General features: G+C 50.2%; 1 protein-coding gene across 4 annotated transcripts in view; it reads left to right on the forward strand.

Moving 5' to 3' along the window:
• The window catches only part of MYLK3 (myosin light chain kinase 3), a 51241-nt gene that overhangs the window by 6115 nt on the left and 21951 nt on the right, over positions 1 to 23175 (forward strand). For 3 of the 4 annotated variants that reach the window (XM_027620137.2, XM_027620135.2, XM_027620136.2), the window contains exons 2-6: positions 12870 to 12960; positions 13821 to 14226; positions 19394 to 19845; positions 22168 to 22273; positions 22811 to 22904. In XM_027620137.2, coding sequence (XP_027475938.1) covers positions 14159 to 14226; positions 19394 to 19845; positions 22168 to 22273; positions 22811 to 22904 — 720 coding nt within the window. In that variant the 5' untranslated portion in view covers positions 12870 to 12960; positions 13821 to 14158. Of the gene's footprint in view, positions 1 to 6333; positions 7050 to 12869; positions 12961 to 13820; positions 14227 to 19393; positions 19846 to 22167; positions 22274 to 22810; positions 22905 to 23175 lie in introns of those variants that run through there. The other variant, XM_027620134.2, reaches the window with a different exon arrangement.

The raw sequence follows: 23175 nt of genomic DNA on the forward strand, positions 1-23175 counted from the left end.
ACACACACACCCCTCATAAACCCATAGAGCAGGACAGGAATTCCATGGCCACTCAGAGGGCGACAGTTTTTGCTATCTGGTTCTGTCTTTGCCACTGACTTACTATGTGACCTTCAGAAAGTCCCTTCCCCTCTCTGGGCTTCAAATTTTCTGTCTATAAAATGAGGGAGTTGAGGGGTGCCCGAGTGGCTTTGTGGTTAAGTGTCTGCCTTCAGCTCAGGTCATGATCCCAGGGTCCTAGGATCGAACCCCACCCACATCGGGCTCCCTGCTCAGCAGGGAGCCTGCTTCTCCTTCTCCCTCTGCTGCTCCCTGCTTGTACCTCTCAATGTCTAATAAAAAAATTTAAAAAAAGATGAGGGAGTTGACCCTTGTGGTCTCTGAGATCCCTCTTGTCTCTAAAAGTGACAGGATTGTGTGAGTTATAACCACGGGGTTGGAATTCTGGCTCCGTTGCTTTCTGTGTGGCCTTGGGTGAACCACTTAAGTTCTAGATTAATCCCCCTCTGTAAAATGGGGATGATAAATAGTAATCTACCCTCTAGGGATGTAGTGAGGTAAGATACTGCAGCTAAACATGCTCAGCACAGGGTGTGCCTGTGGTCACGCTCAGAAGAGGAAGCTTATAGTAAAAGCATGCATGCCCTTTCTCTGATTCCTGTGAGTGAGGGCAGGTGAGTGGGCGTCCCGAAGTAATGGATATGTGTAAGCCATCTGTGTGTGTGTGTGCGTGTGTGTGTGTGCGAGGGTGTGTGGAGGGCTCAGGCTCCCATGGGGCACTCTGGGAAGATCTGGACAGAGAGCCTCCCTGCAGGTGAGAGCTGAGTTGGAGCTGCACCTCATCCAGCAGGAGCTGTAGGTCATGTCTTCTCCCTCACTGCAACATGCTCCAGTCTTGGGGGCACAGCGTGTCTTTGTTGCTTCCTGAATAGTTCTACCTGCAGAGGCAACGGCTGGACTGTCCATAACCAACTAGGTTCCCAGCCAGAATGCAAGCGACCCCAGTGAAGAAAAGCAGGGCCCCCAACCCATTCTGGCTGATCAGGGCTTTCCTCTATCCTGGAGGGCTGCCTGAAGGCAGCGATTCCCAGCTCATCTCCTGGGCCCTTGCACCACAATTCTGGGTTTTGAAAGCAGGTCAGTTCTGCCCTAGGCCCCCTCCCTTCTTTCTTCCCTCCTTGGACCACACGGTGTTTGTTTCACAACTGGACACTTCACTAAGTGATGCAGGAAGTAGGCCCCTGGGAAGCAGATACCGCCTCACAAACCAGATAACTGAGTGAAGCCTCTGGATGCCTCTGGGGCCTGGGGCAGGGTCAGAGATAAGCGGAAATGCCAGGCTTATCGCTGCTGCCTGAGTTCTCGAGAAATCATCCTGGCCAGCCAGCCCACCTCATTCCAGCACTCCAGGCAGTTGGGCATCTCCAGGCAGAGTAAACACTGAGTTGGCACCGTGGTTGCAGCCGCAGGATGGGGACTCTGTGCCCCACTCCACTACTTCACAGTCCCAGCGCCAGAGGCCAGCAGCGGGCATCAGGTTACATCCAGATATTTGCGGTAAGGGCGGCTCCAGGCCAGTCTGCTTTGAAGTGGGAGCCCTCAGGGACAATTGTTAGGGTCATGGGACTAAGGGAGCCTTGGTGACAATTATCCCCCAGACGTAGGTCCTCTTGGACCAAGAAACGCAGTCAGCAGGAAGCTTTGGTTGATGGCTAACAGCCCAGGGATGGTCAGCGTGGGCCTCCCCAGCTAAGGCAGGGTGTAGCGGGCAGACAACGCCCTGTGCCTCTAACCCCCAAGTTGTCTGCTTTGAACCCAGCGAGGCTTTCTGGGGTTCTGTTTCATCTCTGATTTCCTTTTCTGACTCAGCTCGGCTTAATGGAGGACAGGTTTGCACTTTTTGCGTGCACATCAGCTGATGGTGCCTGCAAGGGAGGTGGCCTGGGTGGGCCGGGTACCGGTGGGGGGGCCGATTTAGGACTGGGGAGATGCCTCCTTTCCCTCCTGCCCTCACCCCACAACGAAGTGGCTGGACATGCTGCTGTCCTGTTGGCTGACCATCTGGAGCGGGGGATGGGTTCGGGGCAGTGAGTTCGAGTGTCTCCTGTTTTCGTGACTTACCATGTGCCAGGCCCCTGCTTAGCGTTTCACTTACATGAGGACTCTAACAGCCCTGTGGTTACTGCACTTCATGCACCCCCTTTCGAGATGAGGAAACCTGCATTTGGAGAGGTTAAGTTCCATGCAGGTCACTGCCCCTACTGTCCTTCCATGTGAAGTAGAGAAGCGTCCTTTCCTCGAGATACGTGGCCTCCATCTCTCAGAAAATGGTTGTAGCTGATGCTGTTACGGCAAGACCCTTGCCATGGCATGCTGCAACACTTGTCGTAAATATACACATCCCCTCGCATGTGGTACCCAGACCTCTGCAAAACCTGCTTCCCGACCTACTTCCCAGCGGCAAACATGGGGGTGTCTTTCAGCTCTTTCTCCTGATATTTGCCTGCACTTTCCTCCTCATCAGTTCTGTACATGATCTGTGTGCTTCCTGTGAAGAGAAACGATTCAGCTTTGTTACTGTCCCCACTCCCCCCCACATCCTTACAACATCACTGTTTTAACTCCGTAAAGCGTTGACCCCATTACCGCATCATAGTGTGAACAATAGTATGCAAAGACCATTCACTGAAAAATCAAGTCATGTACTTTAATGTCCTTTCAAAGAGTGCTTCCTTCAGTGCTTCCTGAAATGCTTCCTTCTGTCCTTTGACAAAGGTGTGATGTCTTCAAATCTCTAACCTAGAATTCTACATCCTGCCTGTGTTCCAGCAGCCATTTGTTTTTAGAAGTCTGATGTCATCCTGATTCTAGTTCCTTGGTATGTGATTTTTTTTTCTTTCACCTTTTGGGGAGCTTTTGTAATCTTCTCTTTATCCCTGTGTTCTAAAATTGCATAATGACTATACTATTTCTTTGATAAATTCCTTCCCTCTTTCATTTCTCCTCCTGAAACTCCAGTTAACTAGATGTGGGGCTGGATCCCTTGTCTATTCTCTTCTCTTTTCTCTCCCTATGTAGGCATCTTCATCTTTTAATTCTACTTTCTGGGATATTATCTTAACTTTATTTTCTCATCTCCATATTGGATTTTAAAATTTTAACACTCATATTTTTAATTTCCAAGACCTCTCTTTTATTCTATGCCTGTTCTTTTCCCATAACACCTTCTTCTTTTTAAATGGATGGAATAGCCTTTTGCACTTTTCGGGGGCAACTAATGAGAGCCTTTTTGAAACTTTCTTCTGTTTCTTGTTTTCTCTGTTTCCTCCACAATTATGTTTCTATTTTGGGGGGCTCCCCTTTTCATCTTGGGGGCTTTGTTTGAATACCTGGTGATCCTTTTCTATCTGTGCATATTTCAGAGTAAGGCACAAAAACCTAGGTGAGTGGTTGAGGCTTGTTGACTGTCTGGCTGTTGAGGCTGATCAGATGAGGAGTTCCCAGGGATCATCAACGCCAGTACATGGACCATTGAGTTTCTCCAGAAACAGACCTCTGATCTCCAGGGAGGGTAGGGCCTCTCCTAGCTGTGCTCATTCTGTGCAGAGGTGGGGAAGGAGGAGAGTGCTTTGGAATGGACTACTTAGCCTTGCATTGCTGCTCCCCTCTTATTCCACCTGGGGCCTCAAGATCCACAGTGCCTCTGGGGTTGTACAGGGAAAACTGGCTGTCGCCAGAAAGGCCAAGGAAGAATCTTGGGTTCAGTGCATGCTGATCCCTGCCTATGGCAAACAGAGGTCAGTCTGTGTTTTTCTGGGAGTGCGTCAGCTGTCCTGTCCTCACCCAGGAAAGATGAAGTGTCATTGGATTTGCTACTCTGTACCCATCCAGCATGACTGCCTCTTCTCTGGTCTGTGTTCACTTGACTCGAGGGATGGAATGCCTCTCCTCTCCTCTGGGCAGGCGCCATTGCCCAAAAAGAATTGTCCATGGTTCTTGCTGTGCCCTGTACATCAGGGAGAGTTGGAGAGAAGCCATGCCTCAGCCCTCACAGGACTCATTTCTTCTCTAGGCAGAGAAATGAAAGGGATTCAAATCTGGTCCTCCTGGCTGCTCCTTTTCATCAAAGAAGCCTCAAGGATTTCACCTGTCGGCATATTCTGAGCTTTTCCCTAGAAGGTCCCAGAGCTTACCTCTAGGAATTGCCAAGATGTCCTGCCCTGTACTTTTTTGTTCTGGGAAACCCTAGCTGCTGTCTCCTCCTTCCACAGGTCTCCCAAAACTCAGCCCAGCCTCCTGCTCATCCGGGGTCCCCGTAGTTCATTCCTTCCATATGGTTGTGTTGAATACCCACCACTTGCCAGGCATGTTGGTGCACCTGGGGACTGAGGCAAGCTCAAGGACTCTTTGGGCTCAGGGAACCTCGAGGTGGTTCTAGAACAGTGGAGGTTGCCACATCCACGTTTCTACTACACCAGGTGCTTTGCAATCACTTGTTGCTTAAGGGAGACCTGGGACAAATCCTTTTGTAATTTAAATAATTAGCTTTTGATATAGCTGTGTCTGGGACATTGGATTTTCTTGGGGTTCAGCTGGACTTTCAAGATATTAAGCCCAGGCTCAACTGGTGTAGGCTGCTCAGAAGGTCCCCACAGCAGCTGCCTGTGGTTGGCACTGGTGGAAGCTCCTTCCCAGAGCTGTTCTCTTTCGATTATCCATACCTGCTGTAGGACAGACACTGAGCTGGTGTTAGACCCAGAGCTTTCTCTATGCAGCTGCTTCCCAAGTGTGATCAGGGACCCCTGGTGCCACAGAGCAGTAAGAGGTGCTAAGTGCAGGGGAAGGAGTGATTCCCTGGTCAGGTGCTGTGGCACCTGATTCCCTGGTCAGGTGCTGTGGCACCTTTCTTTCTGTGGCAGATGAGGTCCTTTGGAGGGGCATCGTGAATCCCCAAGAGGACCTGGAGCACAATGTTCCCCAAATTTCTTTTTCCAAGGAGAGTGTGTGTTTGTTTTAAATCACAGTGCTATAAGAGACCAGTGTTCTTTTGAGCGTGCTCCAGGCCATTCTACCACTGACACGCAGGACTGGGCCCCCAGAAATCGGTCTGGATTTCTGCATGGACTGCTTAGGGCAGCTATCCCGGTAGAGGGACGGGTGGTAAGGGGTTTGTGGTCAAGCTGCACTTGCATAACAAGCACACTGTGCTTGCGAGTCACCTGTAGCTTAAAATAGCAAAATGATCTAAAGGTGTTTTAGATGTCAGATTTCCAGGTCAAAGTTTATTCTCATGATTGCTTTTATTCAGAAGGAGGAAGCTTAGCAGGACACCAAAGACACCCGGCCCCCCCGCCCCGTCCTGGGGCCAGTATTGACTAAGCTGTGCTAGCTTCAGGAGGCCTCGTGCTGGGGCGACCTTGGGCAAATTCCCTCTCCCTTAGCTTTCTCCCTAGGTGGGCCTGGAAGAACATGGTGTCAGTCATTTGCTCCCCAGCAGCCTAGGGACTCTGTGGCGCCTCCTGGCACCCACCTCAGTGTCAGCCTGAGCATCTCCTTTGTCTGCTTTTATTTATCGATGCTTCTGTAACAGCTCCATTTGAACCAAGAGTTTTGAGGCTACAACGTTTGGAAGCTACGGGAAGCACAGGCCCCCTTGCCCTCTAGGCTGCTGCTATGTCTGTTCTAGTGTAAGAGATGGGGTGCCCAATGCCTGCATGCGTGGTTAGTGCTGGAGGAGCAGCGTGGGGGGGCGGGGGGTGGCGGGAGACCACTGGCAGATGTGCCCCAGAGGGCTCTATGAGGAACCTGACCTGAGGGATGGCACCTGGCGAGTAGCCTAAGCCATTTGCCCTCACTTCTATTTTTAGGTACAAGTTGCTAGTGACTGAGAGCCCATTGTGGGCAGGGACCTGCAGCTATACCCCACAGGCAGCCTAAACACTTATTTGGGGCACCTGCAAAGTGGGGGCACCAAAAATTTGTTTTTAATTTGCAGAAGTATCAACATTTTTATCATGGCAAAAATCAGAATGGCCTCACATTTACTATTGGTCTTGCTTTTCTTTGTGAATTCAGTGTGTTTGCAGCAGGTGGGATACCATGTACTCGGGCTGCTAAAGGTCTTATTCTGCCCTGGGATTCCTGAGGCCCCTTGTGAAGTCCAGCATTCTGGTTCATTACCTAAAGGACCCCCTTTCTTTTACCCTTTTGTTTCAACTGTCCAAAGCCCTGCCTGCCTTGGGCAGATTCTTAAAATATTTGCCCATCAGCACCCTCTCAGAGAGGAATGTTAAATGCTGCCATGATGTCAAAAGGGCCCCAAAGAGAAGGGCCTTGCCAAACCCAGCTTGTCACTCATGGCCACGGCAGAGCGGGAGATAAGCAAAGGCAAAGGCTCAGAGAAAGCCTGGTCCCCTGGGCTCCCTAAACCACCCAGACGATCTGTGTGGTTGGTGCTGCAGGGCGAGGCTGTAAGCTATCAAGAACAATGAACTTCCAGGTACCACTGTCCAAGTGAAAACCAGGAGTCTGTGGCTTTTCTGATTCCTCGCTCTTGTCAAGCCTGCATCAGGATGTCCGGAGCCTCCAAGGAGAGTTTGGCGACCCAGGGGCTGCCGGTGTCAGGCAAGGCCTGCTTAACCACCATGGACAAAAAGCTTAATGTGCTAAACGAGAAGGTTGACAAACTCTTGCATTTCCAAGAAGATGTCTCGGAGAAACTGCAGTGTGTGTATCAAGGTATGGGCCACCTGGAGCAAGGCCTACACCGGCTGGAGGCCTATCAGATTCTGGGCCCAGGTGGGGCTGACCACAATCCTCCAGCTCACTCACAGGCTGGGTGGCCAGAGGTCCTGGAGCTGGTGAGGGCTGTGCGGCAGGATGCTGCCCAGCATGGCGCCAGGCTTGAAGCCCTGTTCAGGATGGTAGTGGCCGTGGACAAGGCCATAGCTTTGGTGGGGGCCGTGTTCCAGAACTCGAAGGTGGTGGATTTCATCATGCAAGGGAGTGTCCCCTGGAGGAAAGGAAGCCTGGCTGATGGCCCTTTGGAGGTTGGTTCCTGCTTCCCTACCCCGGTACCCTTCTGGCTGAAAGGGAGATCCAGTGGTCCTGGTGGGGACACTAGCCAGACGGATAGGCTTAGGAGCACTAGGAGCTGTTGTTCCCTTCCTGTGCCACCTGTGTGACCTGTTGATGGGGAAAAGGAGAGACAACTTTAAAGGTTATAGGTGGACTTCTAGACAGGTCACTGCCCGGCTGCTCTTCCCCGGGAAAGGAAGAGGCAGTGCCTCGGTGAGACCTGTGGGGCCTTGCGCAGCTTCAGAGCACCTAGAAGAGGGGATGAATGGGCCATTAGGGAGAGGAGGACAATGAAGCTTATTGGACATTCTAGTGACTTTTTGCTCCTTTCTGTTCTGTCACACCTAGAGTAGGAAACAGGTGGGAGCCAGTTTACCCCAAAAGAAACCCCCCTTTTAGAACCCTCCCCTTCCTGTCCCCAACCTTGCGGTGGGTCCCAGAGTGGGCGGAGTGTGCAGCTGCTTGTTGGAAGATGAGTGTTGACAGTGACCCCTGGGGGACACAGGCCATGAAGGAGCCGGAGCCTGGGGGAGGAGTGTGGCATTTCTGGGAGTGGCTGTTCCCAAGGATTGCATAATCAAACCCGCTGGCTAATGGAAGTTTGGCCGGGCTGGCTGGCTGGCTGGCTGTGTGTGTGTGTGTGTGTGTGTGTGTGTGTGTGTGTGTAGAGGCAACACTCTGTTTGGGAACAGCTAAGAGTCAGCCACTTAGCCACCCTCAGACGGCCTGGAGCCACCATTTCAGATCACTGTAGTTATCCACCAGCTCCTGGCAAGAGATAAGCTGGGTCTACAGGACGCTCTGCCTGACTCTGTGTCCGCTACTGAGGCTTTCCAGAGCAAAGCTGCAGGAGTGTGCCTTCCTTCCTCATCCCCGGCCAGGCCAGAGCTCACCCTGCTGACCCCTTCCCTGCCGCCCTGCCCTGCAGCCTCTTCCAAAGTATGCCCCTCCCCCTAGCTCCCTGCTTTCTGCGCCTCTCCTGTGAGTCTGGCCTGTGGGGGAGACGTGACCTTCTGCTCTTCCACTGATAAGCAAGCTCAGCTTTATTTTTATTTATTTATTTACTTTTTTAGAGGGCGGAGGGAGTGAGGTGGAGGAAGGGCAGAGGGAGAGGGAGAGAGAGAATCTTAAGCAGGCTCCACACTCAGCACAGAGCCCACACGGGGCTTGAACTCACAACCCTGAAATCATGACCTGGGCCAAAATCAAGAGTCAGACGCTTAACCGACTGAGCCACCCAGGTGCCCCCATCAACTTCAGCTTTAAAGAAGAAAATTAATATATGCACATGGTCAAAACATTCATGGGGGACGCCTGGGGGGCTTGATCGGCTAAGCAGTTAAACGCCTGCCTCATGTGGTATAAAGAGCATCATGTCCCTCCTACTCCAGCCTCCAGCCCCCAAGACCACCCGCCCCCCATGCAGACATAGGTGCCTTTTTCCTGCAAAACCTCCCAGACGTAGTCGGTTCATCTATAAGCACCACCTCTTGGTCTTAACTCAAATATTACTCACATTATTCTGTCCTTGATTTTTTTTTTTTTTTTTACTTAATATATTTTGGGCATTGTTTTATATGTATACATAGAAAGCTTCCTCGTTCTTAAAGTTGCAGAATGCTCCGGTTGGGGGATGTGTCTTAATTTGTTAACCAGTCCCACATCATTGTTTGTTTATATTATTTCTCATTTTTGCTGTTACAAATAATGGTGCAGTGAGTATCCATAGAAGTGTGAGCTTATCTCTACGATACACTCCTAGAAGTGGCAAGGTGAAGCCAAAGGGTAAAGTTGTGCACATAAAGCCAAATTTTGACCTTCAAAGGAGTTATTCCCATTTGGTCTCCTGTCGGTAGCATATGGGAATGCTTGTTGCCTCCCCTTTTGCTAACAAAGCATATTATCCAACTTTCTTATTCTGTGCCTGCGTGGTGATTGAAAACTGAGATCTTATTGTGCATGTGTTTTTTCTTAACACTTGAAAATTTTTGCAAAATACAAATTTTTTTATATGAAAAATTTCAAACATTTATAAAAATAGAGATTAGTGTCACAAACCCTATGAACCCATAATGGGAGACCAATGTTGTGGCATCTATTCTCCATGGACTTCCCTCTCTAGATTATTTTGAGGCCAATCTGAGACATTGGGTCATTTCCTCCACAAACGTTAGTCTTTATATCTAGAAGATAAGGGCTCTTTTAAAAAATGTAACTAGGATACCATTATCATGACTAAAAAGTAAACAGTAATTTAATATTGCCAAAGCCAGTGTTCGAATTTTCCTAATCATCTTATGCTTTTTTTTCTTACAGTTTCTGTATTTGAATTAAGATTCAAATAAGACAACGGATTATATGCCTCCTAGTGCTAATTCTTTTTCTTTTAATTCATAAGAAATTTAAAACTCTTCATTATGGAAAATATCAAACATAACCAGAAGTAGATAGAATGATATACCTCAATTTAGTTTTTAGTTTGTATTTCTTTTACTAGAAGTTTTAGCATCTTTCACAGATTTAAAGCATTTGTATTTTTCTGTGAACTGTCTGCTCATGTCTTTTCCATTTCAGTTTTTTGTACTTATTGATTTGTAATAGCTCTTCATACACTAGTGAAATTAGCTACCAAACATTTTGCAGATATTTAAGAATTTCTGCATGGGGATATCATAGAACATTCTCTTTTCTGAGTTCTTGGAACATTTCTTGTCTGCTCTGTTCAGCTTGGCATGTGACTGATCTCTCTTCTGGTCTTTGTGTTTAATATACTTGTTGGTAACCATCTACAGGTTTGGGTCTAGCCCCCTAGTCGGACTGTCAGCTCCTTGTTGGTCTGTGACATGAGGCCTTTGCTTCCCACTGTGGACTGTGGCTAGGGCGGGCCTCACAGGAGGTGGCAGAGAATGGGTATAATAGCCCCGGCTATTTAACACATTGTTGGTGCTGAAAACAGAGACTTTCTAGAGACCCCTTCAAGTTTCCTAAGAGGGTATAGTAATGATTTGTGGAATTGAATTAAATCCTAGCACTAGCTCCTAAATTTGAAAATTGTGCCAGGACTGTGGAATTTAAGAAACAAACGAGCAAAGGGAAAAAAGAGACCGAGACAAACCAAGAAACAGACTCTTAACTCTAGAGAACAAACTGATGGTTAACAGAGGGGAGGTCAGTGGGGGATGGGGGAAATAGCTGATGGGGATGAAGGAGTGCACTTGTGATGAGCACCGGGTGATGTGTGGAAGGGTTGAATCACTATATTGTTTTGTTTTGTTATTTTTATTTTTTAAAAAGATTTTATTTATTTATTTCAGAGAGAGACAGAGTGAGAGAGGGAGCGTGAGTGGGGGAGAGGGGCAGAGCGAGAGGGAGAAGCAGGCTCCCTGATGCAGGACTCGGTCCCAGGGTCCTGGGATCATGACCTGAGCCAAAGGCAGACATTTAACTGACTGAGCCACCCAGGCGCCCCTTGAATCACTATATTGTACACCTGAAACTAATATAACACTGTATATTAACTCTACTGGAATTAGCAATTTTTAAGAATTCAAAAAAAAAAAAAAAAGAAAGAAAATTGTGCCAGGACTTTGTGAAGGTCCTCCTTGGGTTTTCTGAAGTGCCCAGTGGGACTTCGTTTTGGTTGTAACAATGAATTAGATTTTTACTAAAAGCTAGGTGCTCTCTCATGAAGGACAGGGTCAGGCTCAGCCAGGGTTGGGCCCAAATCATAGGCAATCAGAAGACACCTGTCTTCCAGAATGGTGTCGAGAGTCTCTTCTCCTTCCTCTGAATGCACTGGACAATGCAGGGATCACAAGGTTGAGCCCTGAAGACACGACACAGCTGCGTGTGTGTGTTTGCCTGTGTATGTGCGTGTGTGCCTACCTACACCAAGAGCAGGGGGGGGAGAGGACACTCTGAGCCCACAAGGTCTGCCAAAGGACAGTGTGTTCGAGTCCCTCTCTACCGGGGTGAAACAGGAGGCATCCCGTGATAAAGCTTCCAGCTCCCCCAGCTACGGGGGTGGCAGGACGGAGTCTGCAGAACGAGGTCAAGGGAGAGGCCTCTGCTGAGTAAGGGGATCCAGGTCACATTGATGGTGCTGTGTTGATCGTGATGACAGCTGCTGGGGTTTATTTATTACGTGCCCTGCACATGCCAGCAGCAAGGCTAGGGGCTCCCATGTGTTGTTACCTGCAAGAGGACAAAGTGTAGTGTGCTGGAATCCCAAAAGGATGAGCAGGTAGTAGGGTGCAGAGAAGTGGGTACAGTGTAGGAAAAACAGTGGGACCAATCCTCCTACTCAGTGCCAGGGAGGCATTCCAAAGTTGGGAGGACAGTGGTGCCCTGTTAGCGGGGACTGCTCCAGCCGATTTTTGCCATGTGGGCCTAAAGTTGCCAGATCTTCAGATTTTTTTCAGGAGCATCTGGGAGCTTAGGATTGTTTCTAATCAGTTTTATGAAGGTATAATTTATATATAATAAATGGCACACACACATACACACACACAGTATGTACATTTTAAGTACACCACTCAACAAATGTATACACCCAAATCAACACCACCACAATCAGAATGTAGAACAATCCTAAGCCCCAAAAGGGAACTTAGAATTTTAATGTAAAAGTCTCCTAGATTTAAAGTGTTGGTAACAAATTTAAAAACTTAAAATGCTGCGCAGGCCAAACAAAATGTGTCTCAAGCTCATTTTGGCTCCCAGTTGGGGCCTCTGTGGCCCAGGCAAGGGAAAGGGCCTTCAGGGGTAAGTGCCTTGACCAGACCTGCTGCTGTGATAAGGACCAGGAGGGGTCTGAGGGGCTGTACCATTCAATGGCTTAAAACCTCCAGAAGCACCAGGGGGACCCGGCAAGGAGTCAGGCCCTGTAGAAATATTTACACTTGGAAATACTGAATGTTCTACCATTTCAGGAGGAAGAACACTGGCCTGGTACAGACCACTCAGAGTTAAAAGAAGAGCTGCTTCGAGCTCCTCCGGGCCTTACACAGTTGACCCACCCATCAATCAGTTGAGTCACTGATGGCAGAGAGCTCCCTGTCTCAGGCAGGATAAAATCCCCGGAGCTCCTGAGCACGTACCATGCACTGGGCACACTTGTCAGGGCGTCCACAGATCGACTCCCCCAATCCTCTTATTAACTCTCTGAGGCAGATAATATGATTCTCCCCACTTCACAGATGAGGAAAGGGAGATACAGAGAAGTTAGGGGTGAAGATGGGGTTTAAACCCAGCAGGTCCTGGCTCCAGAGTCAGGGAGAGGCTGTGCTTCTGGCTGCGCTACTGTGCTGTAAAGGGCTGATGGTAGGATGCCTCTGGCTCCCTGGCAGGCACTGTTAATTCCAGCCCTCCTCCCTGCCCCTTGCCCCCCAAACAGGCATGGGTTAATCGGACTTTAGAATCCAAGCCGAGCCAACACTGTAATAGCCATGACAGACTGATCTGAATTGACACTTTAAAATTTATTTTCCATCCCTGGTTTAAGTACTTTGAAGTACAGTCTATTTAGAATCCCGTGTCAGGTCTGCCCCTTACTGGCAATATGATGACACATTAGAAAGAACTTGGTGACTTTGGATAAGTGTCTTTATCTCTAAAATGACAGTAGCAATATCTACCCTCTAGTGTTACTGTGAGACCAGGTGAAATAACCTAAATACTTCTACGTTAAGCACAGGATAGGTGTTCAACAAATGTTTGTGGCCTGAACAATGATGTTGATGATGATATGATGATGATGATGATGATGATGATGATGATGATTGTTCTTTCAGAACAAAGATAGAGTGGAAGAGAAAGGAGCAAAACCAAAGCATGCACTGAGCACCAGAGCTGTGCAAGCCGAGATCAGGGGGCTTTGGGAAGGTGAGTGGGACCTCATTTGCTGTATTTCACATTGCACACATAACAGTTTCAGAATAAAAATACCAATGCCACCACCAACAATGTGATCGCTAAAAAACCGTTGAAGCTTCTTTTTTTTTTCATTTTTTTTAATCCTTTACATATATCCCACTATGTATTGCTGTTCCAAAGGCACTTGGACTAGCTCCTTTCTGTGTAAGCTATGCCACCAACTTGAATCTCACGTCTATTTCACTTTGCTTTACATCTTTATGGATTGCTTTTATTCAAGTCTCATTTTCTTTTACAGTTTTGTGTAATATTGACATGGTTCTAAAGTCAAATTGACAAAACAAGGGATTTTAAGTGTAGCTTCTATCCTTGTTCCTCCCTTGTGTATGGAACCATTTACAAAATTTTTTATCTTATCTTTTCTTTCTGTGTCTTTAAGCCATGTTCTAAGTGGTTATACACATGCACCCACATGTGCGTGCATGCATGTGCATGCATGCGCGCGCGTGCACACACACCCACCCACCCACACCCACACACACTTCTCTTCCTAGACAAACAGAAGCACACCAGACACACTTTTCTCCACCTGGCTCTTATCTCACTTTTCACTCGGTATATCCTGAGATCACTCCAGAGCCACATCTGGAGATATTCGCGTCTCTCTATTTTTTATGGCTGTGCAGTGCTCCTGGGTGACGGGCCATGGTTTAGTCAAGCAGCCTCCTACTGTTGGGTCACTTGGGTTGTTTCCAGTCTGCCTATTATAAACATGCTGCGCTGAGTGGCCTTTGCAGCTCCTTTGCAATATCTTTAGGTTAGAGTCCTCCATATAGGAATGCATTTTTATGCTGCCTGTTTTCCTGTAGAGAGCCAGCAGGCGAGCCTCCCAGAGGGGACGGTGGAGAGGCTGACCCCCGTCAATGCTTCAGAGATAGGATCTGACCTCCCCACCCAGGCAGAGGCCCCACCAGGGCAGGAAGAAGGAGTTCCTGGCCCAGCCCAAGTGCCCCCTGGCCTCCCGCTGCTGCCCACAGAGGCGGAAGCCAAAGCTCCTGGAGCATTCGTTGAGAAGCCTGGGACTGGCCAGGAGTTGTCTGCAGCATCCACCGGGGTCCGTGAGGCCCCCACCAGCCAGGAGGATTTACCCGGTACAGAACAAGGATCATCATTCAGCAGGCCTGACCCGCGGCCCTCAGAGGCAGGCATGAGGCTGACTCCAGGGCTGCCAGTCCAAGCCAAGGTAGCTCACAGTGGTGGAGAAACACCTCCAAGGTAAGGGGAGCTCCTCCATGCTGGGCAAGGGAAGGAATTAACAGTAGCCCCTCAGCTGGAGCTGTCCGCACCGTGCTGGCTAGCTTCATGAGGGGAAGACAGGAGAAGGCGTAGGCACTGCTTTTGGGAATGTAGAGCACTGTTTCTCACCTAGTGCCCATTAGAATTACCTGAAAGGAATTTTTAAAATACCAATGCCCAGAGAGTCTGATTTATTCAGTCTGGAGTGAGGCTCAGGTATCCTTCTTCCCTCCCTCCCTGCCTTCCTTCCCTCACTCTCTCTCTTTCTGTTTTTTGCAAGCTCCTTGGGTGATTCCCGTGTGGGGCAGGGTTCTTAGAGCCGCTATAATAGTTACAAGCTGGGGCTCACAGCACAATCCTAGGTGCTGGCATTGGCCACGCCTTTCACAGACGTCATCCCGCTGTGTCCTCACAATGTCCCCAGGAGGCGAGAGTGTGGAGATGAGGAAACAGGCTGAGAGTGCCCAGGGCCACACAGCCAGGGATTCACAAAGTTGAAATCTGAATCCAGGTTGTTGGGCTCCAGAATCTGCTCCTAACCACTGCACAATCCTGCCTCCTCAGGTCAGCATTTAATTAGGTCCCAAATATTAAGCTGGGGAGAGAAGGATGGGGATTCAGAGGGAGGTGGGCATGGGCTGAGTCCATCCAGCGGGGCCTTCAGGATGATTATACTTGAGGTCCCGAAGGTAGCGTTGTGGCCTCAGAACACCACCTCAGGACCAGCCCTCGGCCCTCAGCACACACAGTGCAGGATAATGCAGAGCCAGAAGCTGCTGGCTGCCACGCTCTCCCTAGCCTTGTGTTCCCAGCCCTGTGTAACAGTGCATCCCTGCCCTCAGGGCAGTCCACTGAAGTGTGTTGTGCTTCCCTGTCTCAAGGGGGTCTGGTGCCCTCCTGCACCTGCCCCAGGTTGTCCTTTCCTGTAACAGAGCCCCATCCCTTCCCTAGGCCTGGTGCAGGGAAGGGAGCTGGTGTCTGTGTGCTATGGTGACCGGCAGAGAAGCCCAGATTGTTGGTCTGCCTTTGTTCTGGAAGGAAATGAGAGCCTCTGGGAGATCTTAACCAGCTAAAAGGAGGGATTCCTGGCAGGCTTCCCTGGATCCTGGCCAGCGCTGTAAATATGGAATCTAGGAATAGGGGTGGACTTTCCATGAACTTGCTAGGGGCCCCCAAAAGATTCTGCATGAGGGGAAACGTCTCTACGTCCATTTCAGCCCTGAGCTGAATTTCAGGGGCACTAGACCTGCCATGGGGCTCAGGAAGTGGAGAGGTCACTCCCTGCCCTTCCCCAGCTAGCACCTGAGTATATTTTGAGAAAATAAATTTACACTCAAGCACTGGCTCTGACGGGCAGTGGCTGCCCGTATAGAGGATGCTGAGGCCCTAGCTGGAGTTGGAGGAACACAGGGCTGTAATTGATTAGCCTGCCCCGGGTGTGCTGTGCAGCAGGAGGGAAAACGTTGGGCCCTCAGCGCCACGCGAATGCACGGCAGTGCGTTGGGGTCATCCCATGCCCTGCTCGCTGTGAAGACCAAGTGGGACAGCAGTGACTCTTGTCTTTATCAGCTGGCCACCTGACCACCTGGATGCTCTTCCAGCAACGGGCTTCCTGCAGTTCCCGTGGCCTTCAGTGGAGACAAGGCCCGGGCCAGGCTCAGATGCCACCCTTTGCACCTCCCCTGTTATCCCCAACCCACACTCACTCCTCCGAGGGGCACGGAGCTGGGGGGTCTTTGGCTGCCTCCCTCCCGAGGCTGGCTGTGTACAGGCTTGTACTGAGCCAGGTGTATCCAGGAACGGGCGCAGCTTTCAGAGGACCCGCTGCAGCTCGGGGAGGGGGCTGGGCCTTCAACTGCTGGGGAAAAGCCTCACTTTTTTTCATTATGGTGAAAAAACACGTAACATAACATTTACCAACTGAACCATTTGTAAGTGTACAGTGCGGGAGTGTTGAGTGTATTCAGGTTGTTGTGACACAGATCTCCAGAACATTTCCATCTTGCAAATCTGAAACTCTGTAACCATCAAACAACTCCCATTTTGCCCACCCCCCAGATCCTGGCCACCACATTGCACTTTCTGTCACTGAATTTGACAACTGTAGGTACTGAATATAAGTGGAATTATATATGTGGAATCAGTTTTTTTGTGACTGGCTTATTTCACTTAGCATAACGTCCTCGAGGTTCACCCAGGTAGCAGCATGTAACAGGATTTCCTTCCTCTTTAAGACCAAACAATATTCCATTGTATGGATAACATACATTTTGCTTATCCATTCATCCTCGATGGACACTTGGGGTGCTTCCACATTTGGTTGTTGTGAATAATGCTGCTATGAACACAGGTATATAAATATCTCTTTGACACACTGTTTTAAATTCTTTTGGATACATTTTAAGAAGTGAAATTGCTAGGTCATAAGGTAGTCCTATTTTTAAATTTTTGAGGAACCACCATCCTGTTTTCCACAGCAGCTGCACCCTCTTGAGCCTCATTTTGGGACCCCTGGGGCTTTCCCCGCTCCGTGGACTCTCAGCACTTCTGTGAGGTATCAATGTCTCTGTTTGACAGAAGAGGGAGCTGATGCCGGCCTTGTCCAAAGTTGTCTAGCAATGTGGTCCAGAGCTAAGACCAGAGAGGAGGCTGCTGCGCTCCCTCCTGAGACTCAGTCCATGCCAGACACTCACCTCCTCACCGCACCCCAACACACATAGACCCCCAGCAGTGGGGTTGTGAAGAACAGTCAGAGCAGGGCAACTCTGAGAGGGAGGGAACCCTTGGGGATCATGGCTCCCAGGGTCAGGTCCTTCCCTCTGTACATTGCCAGGGCTCAGAGGGCCTTCCTGACCTCTAGCTGGGGTCCCAAACCTAAGGTCGCAAGGTCTGGGTAATGGAGATGGATGCGAAGTGGGCCCAGTGGCATTGCCAGGTCTGTCAGAAAGGGGAGCTGCTTCTCAGCTATGCAGACATGCCCAGCACAGCCAGACATATGTGTCCAAGAGAAACGAGGAGTCCAGTCTCTATGAGCAGTTGCCTGATTTTTTAAAAAAAATATTTATCTGGGAGGGAGAGAGAGAGTGGGAGCAGGGGCAGAGGGAGAGTATTTCAAACAGAATCCCCACTGAGCGAGGGAGCCTCACACGGACCTCGATCCCACAACCCTGAGATCATGACCTGAGCTAAAAGCAAGAGTTGGATGTTTAACACAAAAATAGACTCCAAATGGTTGAAAGACCTAAACGTGAGACAGAAGTCCATCAAAATCCTGAAGGAGAACACAGGTAGCAACCTCTTCGACCTCAGCCGCAGCAACATCTTCCTAGAAACATCGCCAAAGGCAAGGGAAGCAAGGGCAAAAATGAACTATTGGGATTTCATCAAGATAAAAAGCTTTTGCACAGCAAAAGAAACAGTCCACAAAACCAAAAGACAACCGACAGAATGGGAGAAAATATTGCAAATGACATATCAGATAAAGGACTAGTATCCAAAATCTATAAAGAACTTATCAAACTCAACACCCAAAGAACAAATAATCCAATCAAGAAATGGGCAGAAGACATGAACAGACATTTTTCCAAAGAAGACATCCAAATGGCCAACAGACACATGAAAAAGTGCTCAACATCGCTCGGCATCAGGGAAATCCAAATCAAAACCTCAATGAGATACCACCTCACACCAGTCAGAATGGTTAAAATTAACAAGTCAGGACACGACAGATGTTGGCAGGGATGCGGAGAAAGGGGAACCCTCCTACACTGTTGGTGGGAATGCAAGCTGGTGCAGCCACTCTGGAAAACAGTATGGAGGTTCCTCAAACAGTTGAAAATAGAGCTACCATACGATCCAGCAATTGCACTACTGGGTATTTACCCCAAAGATACAAATGTAGGGATCCGAAGGGGTACGTGCACCCCAGTGTTTATAGCAGCAATGTCCACAATAGCCAAACTGTGGAAAGAGCCAAGATGTCCATCAACAGATGAATGGATAAAGAAGAGGTGGTATATATACACAATGGAATATTATGCAGCCATAAAAAGGAATGAGATCTTGCCGTTTGCAATGACATGGATGGAACTGGAGGGTGTTAAGCTGAGTGAAATAAGTCAATCAGAGAAAGACATGTATCATATGACCTCACTGATATGAGGAATTCTTAATCTCAGGAAACAAACTGAGTGTTGCTGGAGTGGTGGGGGCTGGGAGGGATGGGGTGGCTGGGTGATAGACATTGGGTAGGGTATGTGCTATGGTGAGCGCTGTGAATTGTGCAAGACTGTTGAATCACAGATTTATATTTCTGAAACAAATAATGCAACATATGTTAAGAAAAAAGAAAAAGAAGAAGAAGATAGCAGGAGGGGAAAAATGAAGGGGAGTAAGTTGGAGGGGGAGAGGAACCATGAGAGACGATGGACTCTGAAAAACAAACTGAGGGTTCTAGAGGGGAGGGGGTGGGGGATGGGTTAGCCTGGTGATGGGTATTAAAGAGGGCACATTCTGCGTGGAGCACTGGGTGTTATGCACAAACAATGAATCATGGAACACTACATCAAAAACTAATGATGTAATGTATGGTGATTAACATAACAATAAAAAAAAGAGTTGGATGTTTAACCGACTGAGTCATCCAGGTGCCCCGCAGCTGTCTGATTTCAATAAAATATGTCTGACCTGGGGTTTCCAGTGGGATATTTGACTTGGCTCACCCTTTCTTCATTTAACTGAAAGGGAGACTGAGGCCTAGAGAGGAGAGCCCAGGTCTCCTGCCTCCTGGGGCAGAAGCAGGTTTCTAAGGCCTTCGGGGCATCTGATGCCCACTGGTGTCCATCTCAAGTACTTCAGCCTTCCTTGGCCGCTCATCCACTGGAATCCTGAGAGCAGATGGTACCATCTCACTGAACCCAGCCTCTCCCTGGTGTCCTGTCTGGGCAGAGGTAGTCAGGGGTTGGGGTCTGCTGGTTCTAAACACAATCTACCTTACTATTATAATAACCACGAGGTCCCTTTTTCTGGATGAGAAACTGAGGCCAATAGGCTGTGATCCTTGAATGGTGGCAGCAGGCCTTTGAACCCAGGTCTGTGGTGACTCGTGAGTCCTTGCTTTTAAGGCCGTGTTTTCTCTCTGCCCCAGGATCTCCATCCATGTGCAGGAGACAGATACCCCCGGGGAGCTGCTTGTGACACGAGGGGGCGGCCTCAGACCCATGCCCCTTGTGGAGGCTCCGGCAGCTGCCCATCCCGGTGAGCAGGACCCACCTGGGCCCGCACCCCAGACCCCTGCAACCAAGTCAGAAAAACAGATCCTGAAAGGAGCCAGCAAGATTTCCCCACTGTGGAAACGGAGCAGCCGTGAGGGAGCAAAAGCAGAGGAGAAGCAGGGGCCTGGGGCCGAGTCGGCCATGGGACCAAGCGGGGCCAGGAGGGACAAAGGAGCCGATGCTGGAGGCCCGGGCTGGCGGCAGGACAAAGGCAAGTGTGCAGGAAACGCTGAGCCCGGGGAGGACGGCACAGCTGGGGGCGCAGGCAGAGCTGGAGCAGGAAGGAGGACGCCCCCTGGAGATGAGGCTGGCAGCATGGTTCTGGGTAAGTGAACCCATTGCGGGGTGCCCCAGAGTGAGCGGGTTTGGTGGCCTACTCCCAGGGGGTCTTCCTGCAACTTCCAGGGAGAGATAGTGTGGGTCTGGGGGGAGTCCGCGACGTGGAACGGCCTGCCAGTACCTGCTGGGGCTGGAGAGCAAGGCCTACAGCTGCAGCAGGCTGAGTTTGGGGGCGACTGTGGCAGTAGGGGAGGAAGGAGCCCATGCGGCCCAACTGGGTGGATTTCTCAAAGCCTGAGCTCTCCACCATGGGTGTCATTCTGGATCGAGCCAGAGAAGGCTCCTGCTAAAAAGAACATCTATTAAGTGGTGTTAATATTGGCCACTGCACCCAGTGAGTGAGATCTCATCCCAGGGTACAGAAGGGTGTGTGTGGGGGGCTGCTGACCTGCTCTCTGCCCCAGTGATGGTGGGGGTATCCTTGTGTTCTTGTGACCCAAGCACCCTCAACTCTGCCAGCCCTTATAGTCACACCCTCCTTGGTCTGAGCCCTCATCCCATGTGGTGGCAGGAAGGCCACCTTTGCTGATTTCCTGCCCTGGAATTCCGGGAAGTCCCTGAGGAAGGGCTGTGTGTTCTGCAGTCACCCCGGGGCCCCTTGCCACTTCTGGGCTCTGCAGTTGCCCTGTCTTAGTGACATCTCCAGCTGCTTCCCCTCCACCTGTACGACTTGGTCCCTATGTGGCCAAAGGCCTCCTTTCATTCCTAAAACGCTGCTGAAACCAGGAGGAGACTCCGGAGTCCTTTTTGAGGCTCACGGTGGTGACAAAGGCCACGTAGACTGTGGGCTGTCTGTGTGCGGAGCTGGGTGCCTCCATGCCGGCGTTTACCCTCACGGGCTTGTGGAGTGGGGAATACATGGAAACACAGGAGAGGTCAAGGGCCACGCTCAGGGCCGTGGAGACAGTGTGGATGCAGCCAGGATCTGCCCCTGGCTGCCTAGCTCAGGAATGGCGTGTGCAAGCCTGGTCGCTGTACAGCCACCGGGAACAGAAGGCACGTAGTGTGCAGCAAAGGAAACGTCAAGCCAGATGCTAGATTTGGAATCGCTGTGACACACACTCAGACCTTTCCGGGTCCCAGAAGAACAGCAGCAGCAGGAACCATACTTGTTAGCTTTGTGGTCCAGGGCTCAGGGCTTGCCTTTGCAGATACACAAAGGAATGAGCAATATTCTCTCAAGGCAAACGTCTACTTCGGGGAGCAAAAAACTGCTCTTATTAAGATGAACTAAGAGCAAATAGCCGTGTTTTCATGGCACCAGGTATATGGTTTCAGAGGCATGAGAGTTGTTGGTGGAACTCTGAGTGAACCGTGACAAGCCCAGAAAAACCCAACCCAGGGGCGCCTGGGTGGCTCAGTCGTTAAGCGTCTGCCTTCAGCACAGGTCATGATCCCGGGGTCCTGGGATCGAGCCCCGCATCGGGCTCCCTGCTCAGCGGGAAGCCTGCTTCTCCCTCTCCCACTCCCCCTGCTTGTGTTCCCTCTCTCGCTGTGTCTCTCTCTGTCAAATAAATAAAATCTTAAAAAAAAAAAACAAAAAAAACCCCAACCCAGCCACTGACTTCCCGCCACAGAGTCTCCCAGCCCTTAATACGCAAACCAGCTTAAGTCATTGTGTTTGGTATTCTGTTTTGTTCCTTTATTTCATGCAACATTTCTAGGTTCACACAACCGCTGAAGGGCAAGATTTTTCCCGAAAACTTAGGCCATTTTTATCTTTCCAAGGGCTGGTGTGCTCTGTTTCCCCTCCAAGTCCACTGTCCACTGCCGGCGCACCCCCAGAAGCTGACCCGCTGTGGGCTACCTCGCGGGCTGTTTGCTCTGTGAGGAGATCGGAGGGTGCAAGTGGAGGGAGGGAGGGTGTTTGTTTCTCCAGCTGCCTCCCTGTCCCACTGCCCTGGCTGGTGTCTGCAGCCCTGCCTGTACCTTCAAACATAGTCCATCATTAAATTCTGCTTGATTACCCCATTCAAGGGTGCCTTCCGTTTCCTGCTGTCTGCACTGATCCACCCCAGGTCCCCTCTCAACTTCAGTGAACAGACTGGGTAGAACTTCTCCATCTTGCAAAGCATACCACTGTAGGTGATAGGAGACTTGGGTTTGAATCCCATCTGTCACTGACTCACTGTGTGCCATTGGGCCAGTCACCACACCTCTCTGAAATTCAACTTACTCCTCTGCCATATAGGTAACCCCAATGAGGTGATCCTTGAGAAGGGTGAGGGGCTTGTCTCTTGACCCAAGCGGGTGGCTGAGAGGTACGGGCTGCACTTAGGAGGCTCACAGACTATTGTCTCCCAAACAGATGACAGCCCAGCCCCACCAGCCCCCTTCGAACACCGGGTGGTGAGTGTCAAGGAGACCTCGACCTCAGCAGGTTACACAGTGTGCCAGCATGACGTCTTGGGAGGGTAGGTGGGCTTCTGCCTTGATGAGGGGCAAGAGCAGGAGGGGTGGGCCAGAAACACCTGGAGACCTGAGCTGGCGTGCTCCTGGATGCTTCTCAGGAGGGGGTTGATCAGGAGCCAAGGCCTGGAGTGGGTTACAGCACACAGCATGCTAGTGACTGGATAGTCCACAGAGAGTGGGTGAGTGCAGGAGAGCCCACATGGTATGGGATGAAGTATAGGGTGCAGGAGGCCCATACAGTATGGGCATGGGAACCATATACTGGAGGTGGTAGGGCAGTCCGGGTGGTGTGGCGTGAGGGTAGGCCCCTGGGATATGGCATAGACCACTTGTGATAGGATGAAGAAGGTCTTCTCTAGGTTTCAGGATAACCCATGTGGTGTGGGGGTGATGACTATAGTACCTCCAGGGTGCAGGGTAATCCCCATGGTGTTTATGAACAAAGGGCAGGATCAGAAAGCCCGGGGTACAGGATGGTCCACCATGTATGGAATGAGCCTCTTGGGCTCTCAGCCTGCCGTACCATCATGTCTCTGCAGAGGCCGGTTTGGCCAGGTCCACAGGTGCACGGAGAAGTCCACAGGCCTCTCGCTGGCAGCCAAGATCATCAAAGTGAAGAGTGCCAAGGACCGGGTGAGGCATCTGCCCTGGGCCAACCAGTACCTTGGGCCACGTTCAAGGCTCCTATACTTCCTTCTTGGCCCCCAGGCCCCTGCATGCTGATCAGGAACCCTGCCACCTTCCCTGCCTCTTTTCCATGACTCCCACACTCTGCTCAGCATATCATCTCACACCCTGGGCAGCAGGGTCCCTCTGGACCTCCAGGTTTCCTTCTTGGGCCTCGGGTTTCCTATCTGTGGAATGGGGGGTTTGAACTAAGGTCCCTTTTGTTATAAGAACCTGG

The sequence above is a fragment of the Zalophus californianus genome, chromosome 17 (assembly GCF_009762305.2).
Source record: "Zalophus californianus isolate mZalCal1 chromosome 17, mZalCal1.pri.v2, whole genome shotgun sequence".
NCBI classification, from domain to species: Eukaryota; Metazoa; Chordata; class Mammalia; order Carnivora; family Otariidae; genus Zalophus; species Zalophus californianus.